Source organism: Nicotiana attenuata, chromosome 7 (assembly GCF_001879085.1).
Source record: "Nicotiana attenuata strain UT chromosome 7, NIATTr2, whole genome shotgun sequence".
Lineage (NCBI taxonomy): Eukaryota > Viridiplantae > Streptophyta > Magnoliopsida > Solanales > Solanaceae > Nicotiana > Nicotiana attenuata.
Window position 1 is genome coordinate 7,522,466 of NC_031995.1, and position 11,132 is coordinate 7,533,597.

An 11,132-nucleotide genomic window follows, 5' to 3' on the forward strand; every position below is an offset into this window, starting at 1 on the left:
CTGTGTATGAACTTCCAGCCTATTATACTGGAACTCCAACACGCGGAAAGTTCCAGTATAATATATTGGACTTCCAGTATATTATACTGGAATTCCAGTATATTATACCGGAGTATTTTTCCGGATTTTGAACAGTATTTTTGTTCAGATTTATCTTTACATGAAAAGTGACTAAATTTCGATTACTTTTGAAACTGTGGCTAATTTTGAATTACCACTTGTAAATCTGGCTATTTTTGAATTTCTCCCCAATATTTACAAAACTATTTCAAGGCAGAGGACAAATTGATTAATTAGGAAAAGGCTCGGGGGTCACACTACAAATTTCGAAACACGCATTACGCTAATTTGTGCCATGATTTAGGGCTCTCATTCTATTCGCTAATCACATCTCGACCATCGATGTTTTTGTCCGGGGCAAATGACAAAAATAGTCCCTTGGGTTTGAGGTGAACTCAATGTAGTCACTTAAAATCTTTTGAGCAGTTTTAATCCTTTAAATTTGTCAAAAATAGGAAATTTTGGCATTCATCAAATATTTAACAAACTTTGTTTGTTAATTGAAATTGCGAGAAAAAGAATTAATCGCAAGCTCAAAAAAGTCCCGTCAAATTCTAAAAATTATAACATAAAAAACTACTGCAGACATATAAATAAATTAAAAGAAGTAGACACAAAATAGACCAAATTACACCTACAAATGTGATTTTTATTTAAATATTTTCCTTTCCCATAATTCTCATTAAATCTAACATGTAAAGTTTGTTAAATATTTGAAAGCGACCAAAAATGCTCATTTTTGACAAATTTTAAGGACCATAACTACTTGAAAGATATTTAAGAGACTACTTTAAACTTATCCTAAGTATAAGGGACCAGTTTTATCATTTTCTCTTTTTGTCGTTGTACACAATATTTATCCCCATTAAAATATTTATATTTAATGAAGCGGCCAAATTTCCGGGGCGCATTTAATTTAACATCATAATAAGTTAATTACACTACAATATCCGACCGTCCACGTCATAAATGGACCAACACATTTTAAAAATCTAAGATCTTGACTCTAAAATTAAGAAAAATAAAGCAGCTTTACTCCATTGATTACTCTTTAGAAAAAGAGAATAAAACAGAAGTTCTGAAATCTATGCTGAGCTTCAACTGATCAGTGACAATCTCCAAGCTGTATGAGGTAAACCAATGATAGTATTATTTGTCATATTTTCTGCTTTAACATAGTCAATTCTTGCTTATACTTACTCAGATCTATGAATTTTTGATTTTACTTTGTCAAATTTCATGTTTTTTAGATACCCTTTAGTTATTTGTTTAAATGGTAGTTTAATATATTGCCCCATTGTGATTTACAGATTTCATTCTTGTTGTGTTTGAGGCTTTAAGTGTTATAGTGAGCTTATAAAAGTGTGAAAAAATGATGAGTCGGTCGTCAAATTTGCTGTCAAGGAGTGGAAGTTTCAGGCCAGAAAATTTGGGGCAAAATGCAATGGCAATGATAGGGAATCTTTGTTTTACTATATTTGTAGTTGGGGTTTTGATTTTCACTATAATTGCTGCAACTTATGAGCCTGAAGACCCTTTATTCCATCCTTCAACAAAGATGACTAATTTCCTTACTTCCAAATCCAATGCTACATTTAAAGCTGATGATACTGTTGTGAGGACTGGTGAGGACTTTCTTGGTCCTAATCAGACTGCGTTTTCGACTTTTATAAACCTCACTGATGTTGATGTTCCGATGGGTATTGGTTTAACTGAAAGTGTAACTGAGGATAATTTGGATTGTCGTGGCAAGACTGATGATCCCATTGATTGTACTGACCCGGATGTGTTTCATTTGTTGATGAGGGCTGCCATTGAGAAGTTTAAGGACATACATTTTTTCCGGTTTGGGAAGCCAGTTCGGGGGTCGAATGATAGTTCGTGCCACATGGCGTGGCGGTTTAGGCCTAAGGAAGGGAAGACTGCTTCCCTTTATAAGGATTACCGGTCTTTTGTGGTTTCTAGATCGGAGAACTGCACGCTTGATGTGGTTAGTATAGGTGATTATCATTCCGGTGGAAATGCTCGTAAGAGGAAGAGAAAGAACAAGGGAGGGTCGGACAGAACTACTGCTAAGCTAGATGAAGGATTTGAGAAGGCACCTCAGAAGATAGAGGGACAAGATATCGCTTTGCCTGTAGTTGGGGAAGCTGTAAATGACTCACTTCCTGTGGTGGAGTCGGAGAGTTCATTCGGTAGTGGTAAGTATTTGATTTATTCTGGAGGTGGAGATAGGTGCAAGAGCATGAACCATTACCTTTGGAGTTTCATGTGTGCGTTGGGTGAGGCTCAATATTTGAACAGGACGTTGATAATGGACTTAACTATTTGTTTAAACAAGATTTACACTTCATCTGGTGTGGATGAGGAAGGAAAGGATTTCAGGTTTTACTTCGATTTTGAGCACTTAAAGGATTCAGCGTCCGTCCTTGATCAGGTTCAGTTTTTGTCAGATTGGAATAAATGGCATAAAAAGGACAGATTAGGTCTCCATCTTGTGGAGGATTTTAGGATTACGCCGATGAAGTTATCTGAAGTGAAGGATACCTTAATTATGAGGAAATTTGGTTCCGTAGAGCCAGATAATTACTGGTACAGGGTATGTGAGGGTGAAACAGAATCTATCGTTCAACGACCATGGCATCTGGTATGGAAATCAAGACGGTTGATGGACATTGTTTCAGCTGTTGCGTCGAGGTTGAATTGGGATTATGACTCAGTTCATGTTGTAAGGGGGGAGAAGGCAAGGAATCGTGAAATGTGGCCACATTTGGCAGAAGATACTTCTCCCGAGTCTTTACTATCTACCTTGCAGGACAAGATCGATGACGGAAGGAACCTGTATATTGCAACGGATGAACCAGATACATCCTTTTTTGACCCCTTAAAAGACAAGTACTCAACACATTTCCTTGATGAATATAAAGATCTTTGGGATGAAAACAGCGAGTGGTATGCAGAGACAGCAAAACTTAATAACGGGAACCCAGTTGAATTTGACGGCTACATGAGGGTTTCAGTTGATACCGAAGTTTCCTTCAGAGGTAAAAAGCAGATTGAGACATTTAATGATCTCACCAAAGACTGCAAGGATGGAATCAATACGTGCACTTCGTCCAGCTAATTTCTGACTAGCGTTTGAAGCTTTACTCCTGCACTGTTTGGGTAAATCTATATCCCATTTTGTTGTTTTAGGTAAATTTTGGTCTTAATTTGTAGAATGCATTCGTACGTATCTATTCTGAAAAGCAATAATAGATTACTTCTTTAGTTGGTACCTCTTTATAGTGTAGTTGCATTGTACTCAACTCAGTGTCTGCTATAAGCTTGTATCCCTTCATTTGGTAAGTTAATAAGAATGTTATTTGTCTTCCTGACTTAAATTGCAGTTACTTTAGTCCTCAAGTTGTTGTTTGATCTCATTTCCGAGGGTCTATCGGAAACAACCTCTCTACTCCATCGGGGTAGGGTTAAGGTCTGCGTACACACTACCCTCCCCAGGCCCCTCAACTATGGGATTTTACTGGGTTGTTGTTGTTGCTGTTGTTGCTAATCAAAATGCTTCTGTTGGCGATTCTGAACTATTGCAATCTTAGTGTGCATTCTAGTATTTTTTTTGTATCACCTACGAGTAGACTAAAATGCTCAACGTATATGGAATAACTCGATACATCCTTGATTAAATGCTGCTACTAGTTGACTTGTTCAAGATAGTTCATGGAATTCATGCTTTTCTAGTGTTATCGAAAATAAGTTGATTGATAACTCAGTCGCGTATTCTCATTTCCTAAGGTATTAGATTGTATTGTAAACTAGTAGCCATCTGTCTTATCCTGTCTAAACCCCGCCATTTATGTTGCTTAAAGGTATGATCGGAGGTCCAATTACTAACGTGCTACGACTGTTCTGATGGTGTATATAGTGAAGTTATAATGCTGAACATGGTTACTGTGAGCGCTACTGTGTTAAAACACAAATTCAAAAATAAACTGTTAGAAAAATAAAAGAAACTGGAAAAACAGAAGAGTTTAAGAAATATTCCGAGTCCACAATTTGCTTGTGTGTCCTTAAGGAATTTTAACCCCCTCACACGTTGCCAAGGTAATGGATTAAATCCTCCCAGGATAAAACGGAATCAACCTTTCTGCAACAGTGGCAATACAAACTGCAGGATGCCAACGAACTTAAAGAACGGAGCAAAATCACACTTACGAATTTGAGAGAGAGAGACTGCGAATTAGAATGCAGTATATTCAGAAAGAAAGAAATTCTGGAGTATTTTTCGTGTCTAGAAAATGGAGCCTTGCCTCAGAATTTATAGGCAATTATCAGAAGAGGTGTCTGGAAAAGGTGACTTTTCAGAAGAATTTCTGAACCTGCCTGCCGCGATTCTACCGCGGTCGCGGCAGAACCGCGGCCAGAGAGGCCCTCTGAACCTTCAGCAAGGTTCTGACGTATTTTCAGCAGTGATTTGGCGTTTAATTAATTGTTAAATAATTAAATAAATTTTGTCCAAAAATAATCTTATCAATCATTTGCCAAATCCAAAGCCAAAGCCAAAGCCAAAGCCGAGCGAGCGACGACGACGGCGCGAGGGTTCATTCTCTTCAACTCCTTTTAAGAGCTTTAAGAAGTGATTCTATATATAAGCACACAAATGTGGTTGTCCCTCATCAATGAGGGACAAAGTGCAAGACAAAAGTTCACTTCTTCAAATTTTCAATTTCCCTCCATTTCCAATTCACACTTTTTCTACTTTAAAACCCAATGGCTTAAAGTCTAACAATCCCCCACATGAATGGGAATGGCTGTATCAAGAAAGATCATAGATGAAAGCTATGTGATTTTGCAAGTAAGGATTAATTGCATCTGGATAAGTAGGTTTCCCTTTGAACTTTCCGTAGTGAACATATGTCGGATATACTCGGTCAATCGGTAGATTTGATATCTTTGAACCGTCGAACTTTAGTGTATACCTAGACAACCATATGTCACACAACCAACCCTTAACCGTCTTTTGGTTCTCATTGTTGTGTTCGTTTTAGCCATGAATACCGCCTGGTTTCATAAGTGCGTAGAGAATTGGCCTTACAGAATTCTCATTGAAGCGGCTTCCACTTCACACTTACATAGGTGATTCCTAAACGTGTAATCCTTTAGATTGACACTATTTGATAAATACCTCATCAAACTTAGGTAATCATTAAAGAACGTGTAAAGTTCTATCCTTGTTACTGAACATTGTCTTCATCACGAGAAGGGACCAAAGATTTTACTTTGACAATGTTGAACCGGTCAATCACAACTTTGTTTGAGCTTCTTGAACCTAAATCTCGGAACATCCAAAATTCTAGGTAGAGTTACCGCCATGTTGACTTGTCCTCGGCCATAGTCCCATTCCCTTAGATGATTTCTCAACTCCCTCTCTAGTTAAGCCTTTTGTAAGCGGATCCGCCACATTATCCTTTGATCTTACATAATCAATAGTGATAATTCCACTAGAAAGTAGTTGTCTAATGGTGTTATGTCTTCGTCGTATATGACGAGACTTTCCGTTATACATAACGCTCCCTGCCCGTCCTATTGCAGCCTCACTATCGGAATGTATGCAAATAGGAGCCAAAGGTTTTGGCCAGAACGGAATGTCTTCTAAGAAATTTTGAAGCCATTCAGCTTCTTCACCGGCTTTATCCAAAGCTATAAACTCTGATTCCATTGTAGAGCGAGCAATGCACGTTTGTTTGGAAGACTTCCAAGATACTGCTCCTCCACCAACAGTAAAAACATATCCACTTGTGGACTTTGTTTCTGTTGAGCCGGTTATCCAATTTGCATCACTATATCCTTCGATAACCGCAGGATATTTATTGTAGTGCAAAGCGTAGTCTTGGGTATATTCCAAATATCCCAGAACTCGTTTCATTGCCACCCAGTGATGTTTGTTTGGATTACTTGTGAATCGACTAAGTTTACTTATTGCACAAGCTATATCAGGTCGTGTACAGTTCATGATGTACATTAAGCTTCCCAACACACGAGCATACTCCAATTGAGACGTACTTTCACCTTTATTCTTTATAAGATGATGATTTAAGTCAATTGGAGTTCTTGCACTTCTAAATTCCAAGTGTTTGAATTTTTCAAGTACCATTTTCACGTAATGTGATTGAGACAAAGCTAGACCCTGAGGAGTCCTCTGGATTTTAATTCCTAGAATTACATCGGCAACTCCTAAGTCTTTCATATCAAACTTACTAGCAAGCATACGCTTAGTAGCTTGAATGTCGGCAATGTCTTTGCTCATTATTAGCATATCATCAACATATAAGCAAACAATGACTATATGATTTGGAACGTTCTTAATGTAAACACATTTATCACATTCATTAATCTTAAAGCCATTTGACAACATTGTTTGGTCAAATTTCGCATGCCATTGCTTGGGTGCTTGTTTTAGTCCATAAAGAGACTTAACAAGTCGACACACCTTCTTTTCTTTTCCCGGAACCACAAACCCTTCAGGTTGGTCCATGTAAATTTCTTCCTCTAAATCACCATTTAAGAAGGCTGTTTTTACATCCATTTGATGGATTTGAAGATCATACAAGGCGGCTAACGCTATTAGCATCCGAATGGATGTAATTCTTGTTACCGGCGAGTATGTGTCAAAATAGTCAAGACCTTCTCGCTGTCTAAATCCTTTGACAACAAGTCTTGCCTTGTATTTGTCAATAGTACCATCGTCTTTCATTTTCTTCTTGAAAATCCATTTAGAACCCAATGTTTTGTTACCTGGAGGAAGATCAACCAATTCCCAGGTATGGTTGCTCAATATGGATTCTATTTCACTATTGACAGCTTCTTTCCAATATTGTGCTTCTGAGGAAGACATTGCTTCCTTGAAGGTACGAGGCTCATTTTCTAGCAGGAAAGTCAGAAAATCTGGACCGAATGAAGTAGATGTCCGTTGACGTTTACTTCTTCTCGGATTTTCCTCATTAGGCATACCATCTGTTATTTCCTCCCGAGGTCGTTTTGACTTTTGGTAGGTCACTTCACTTTCCTTTTTATACGGATAAATAGTTTCAAAGAATTCAGCATTATCTGATTCTATTATCGTATTAATGTGAATCTCAGGATTTTCTGATTTATGAACCAGAAAACGATATGCCTTGCTATTGGTTACATATCCAATAAACACACAATCAACCGTTTTTGGACCTATCTTAACCCTTTTAGGTTTAGGAACTTGTACCTTAGCTAAACACCCCCACACTTTGAAGTATTTCAAGCTAGGCTTCCTTCCTTTCCACTTCTCATAAGGAATGGATTGTGTTTTACTATGAGGTACACGGTTGATTATTCGGTTAGCTGTAAGTATAGCTTCCCCCCACAAGTTCTGTGGTAAGCCAGAACTTATTAGCAATGCATTCATCATCTCCTTCAACGTTCGATTCTTTCTCTCCGCAATTCCATTAGATTGTGGAGAGTAAGGGGCAGTTGTTTGGTGAATAATGCCATTTTCCAAACATATTTCTTCAAAAGGAGATTCATATTCGCCACCCCTATCACTTCTTATCATTTTGATCTTTTTGTTTAGTTGTGTTTCAACTTCACTCTTGTATTGCTTGAAAGCATCAATTGCCTCATCTTTACTATTAAGTAAATAAACATAGCAGTATCTCGTGCTATCGTCAATTTAAAAGATTAAATACTTTTTCCCACCGCGAGATGGTGTTGACTTCATGTCGCAAATATCTGTGTGAATTAAGTCTAAAGGACTTGAATTCCTTTTAACGGACTTATAAGGATGCTTAGCATACTTTGATTCCACACATATTTGACATTTGGAATTAATGCAATCAAATTTTGGCAATACTTCTAGATTTATCATCTTTCGCAATGTTTTGAAGTTTACGTGACCTAAACGCGAATGCCATAAAGTGTTTGACTCAAGCAAGTAAGAAGAAGCATTCACTTTATTGATAGGAACTGCTATTACATTTAGCTTAAAAAGGCCCTCATTTAGGTAACCTTTTCCTACATACAAATCGTTCTTACTTAGTACAACACTATTAGAAATAAAAATACATTTGAATCCATTCTTGACAAGAAGTGAGGTAGACACAAGATTCTTGCGAATTTCTGGAACATGGAGGACTTGGTTTAGAGTCACTATTTTTCCCGACGTCATCTTCAACGCAATCTTGCCAACTCCTTCAATTTTGGCCGTAGATGAATTTCCCATGAAGATTGTCTCGTCGGGACCTGCGGGGGCATAAGAAGAAAATAACTCCTTGTTAGCACAAACATGGCGGGTGGCTCCAGAATCTATCCACCATTCTTTCGGATTTCCTACCAAGTTGCATTCAGACAACATGGCACACAAGTCTTCCATTTCATCTTCAACCATGTTGGCTTGATTCTTTTTCTTCTTATCATTCTTTGGCGCACGACAATCCACTGCCTTATGCCCAGATTTTCCACAGTTGTGGCAATTACCCTTGAACTTCTTCTTACTTGGGTAATTCTTTGGTCCAGAAGCTTTCTTCCTCTTCTTATTTTGTGGTGCCTCCTCAACAATGTTTGCCCCCATTATTGTCGAGTGTCCACGTGACTTCTTTTCAGCATTTTTGTTGTCCTCTTCTATCCTCAAACGAACAATCAAGTCTTCTAGTGTCATTTTCTTCCGTTTGTGTTTAAGATAGTTCTTAAAATCCTTCCACAGCGGAGGTAACTTCTCAATGAAAGCAGCGACTTGAAAGGCCTCATTTATGACCATACCTTCAATAACAAATTCATTATTAATAATAAGATAAATCTTATTAATAAAATTATTGATTTGGGTCATACCTTCAGCAAGGAGGTCATGTACAATGACTTGTAGTTCTTGGACTTGAGTTATGACCGACCTAGTGTGAATCATCTTGAAATCCAAGAACCTTGCAGCCACGAACTTCTTAAGTCCGGCATCCTCAGTCTTGTATTTCTTCTCAAGCGCATTCCATAACGCTTTTGAAGTTTCCATGACACTATAGACATTGTAGAAGCCATCTTCCAAACAACTCAAAATGTAATTTTTGCACAGGAAATCAGAATGTTTCCATGCTTCAGTTACAACAAGTCGTTCATCATCCGGAGTATTTTCAGCCATGACCGGAGGATCCTCCTTGATGAAACGTTGCAAACTCAACGTAGTAAGATAGAAGAGCATCTTCATTTGCCAGCGTTTGAAGTCAATACCGAAAAACTTTTCGGGTTTTTCTGCCGGTGCCATAGCATGAGCAGGAGTAGAACGGCTTGACGAGGCAGCAGCACTCGTAACAGTAGCTCCCGTTCCCACAACATTTCCATTAGTTTGGTTTTCGTTCGTCATCTTTTCTGTAGAGTTGGAAACACAACAGAACTTTGTTAAATCAGTAAACATTTTGATATCTTCAAACTAAATACCAAACCAAACATACAACACGTAACAATGGTGAAGTTTTTATATACTTCAAACCCGTACGTTTATTATTCCGGTAAAGTTTTTATATACTTTAAACCGGACAGAACAATTATTGGAGTAGAAAGCACGAAGGCTTTAGTCTCCAAAACAGTATACAAAATATGAATAACAGTTTAATATATGTTTCAACACAGAAACGTTAGTTTGAAATTCCTTAAGTTTGTGAGCGCTACTGTGTTAAAACACAAATTCAAAAAAAAACTGTTAGAAAAATAAAAGAAACTGGAAAAACAGTTCTGAACCTGCCTTCGCGGCAGAAGCGGCCAGAGAGGCCCTCTGAACCTTCAGCAAGGTTGTGGCGTATTTTTAGCAGTGATTTGGCATTTAATTAATTATTAAATAATTAAATAAATTTTGTCCAAAAATAATCTTATCGATCGATCATTTGACAAATCCAAATCCAAAGCCGAAGCCGAGCCGAGCGAGCGATGACGACGGCGCGAGGGTTCATTCTCTTCAACTCCTTTTAAGAGCTTTAAGAAGTGATTTTATATATAAGCACACAAATGTGGTTGTCCCTCACCAATGAGGGATAAAGTGCAAGACAAAAGTTCACTTCTTCAAATTTTCAATTTCCCTCCATTTCAATTCACACTTTTTCTACTTTAAAACCCAATGGCTTAAAGTTTAACAATCCCCCACATGAATGAGAATGGCTGTATCAAGAAAGATCATAGATGAAAGCTATGTCATTTTGCAAGTAAGGATTAATTGCATCTGGATAAGTAGGTTTCCCTTTGAACTTTCCGTAGTGAACATATGTCGGATATACTCGGTCAATTGGTAGATTTGATATCTTTGAACCGTCGAACTTTAGTGTATACCTAGACAACCATATGTCACACAACCAACCCTTAACCGTCTTTTGGTTCTCATTGTTGTGTTCGTTTTAGCCATGAATACCGCCTGGTTTCATAAGTGCGTAGAGAATTGGCCTTACAGAATTCTCATTGAAGCGGCTTCCACTTCACACTTACATAGGTGATTCCTAAACGTGTAATCCTTTAGATTGACACTATTTGATAAATACCTCATCAAACTTAGGTAATCATTAAAGAACGTGTAAAGTTCTATCCTTGTTACTGAACATTGTCTTCATCACGAGAATGGACCAAAGATTTTATTTTGACAATGTTGAACCGGTCAATCACAACTTTGTTTGAGCTCCTTGAACCTAGATCTCGGAACATCCAAAATTCTAGGTAGAGTTACCGCCATGTTGACTTGTCCTCGGCCATAGTCCCATTCCCTTAGATGATTTCTCAACTCCCTCTCTAGTTAAGCCTTTTGTAAGCGGATCCGTCATATTATCCTTTGATCTTACATAATCAATAGTGATAATTCCACTAGAAAGTAGTTGTCTAACGGTGTTATGTCTTCGTCGTATATGACGAGACTTTCCGTTATACATAACGCTCCCTGCCCGTCCTTTTGCAGCCTCACTATCGCAATGTATGCAAATAGGAGCCAAAGGTTTTGGCCAGAACGGAATGTCTTCTAAGAAATTTCGAAGCCATTCAACTTCTTCACCGGCTTTATCCAAAGCTATAAATTCTGATTCCAT

General features: G+C 37.9%; 1 protein-coding gene across 1 annotated transcript; it reads left to right on the forward strand.

The window, feature by feature from the left end:
* Positions 1,026-3,443, forward strand: LOC109228641. Its single transcript, XM_019393802.1, has 2 exons — positions 1,026-1,192; positions 1,371-3,443. The coding sequence occupies exon 2, from the start codon at positions 1,433-1,435 to the stop codon at positions 3,182-3,184; it is 1,752 nt and encodes a 583-aa protein (XP_019249347.1). The 5' UTR covers positions 1,026-1,192; positions 1,371-1,432; the 3' UTR covers positions 3,185-3,443.

Bases quoted from the DNA above. Each gene is read 5' to 3' on its own strand.
- LOC109228641 (XM_019393802.1), top strand. From the start codon at position 1,433: ATGATGAGTCGGTCGTCAAATTTGCTGTCAAGGAGTGGAAGTTTCAGG.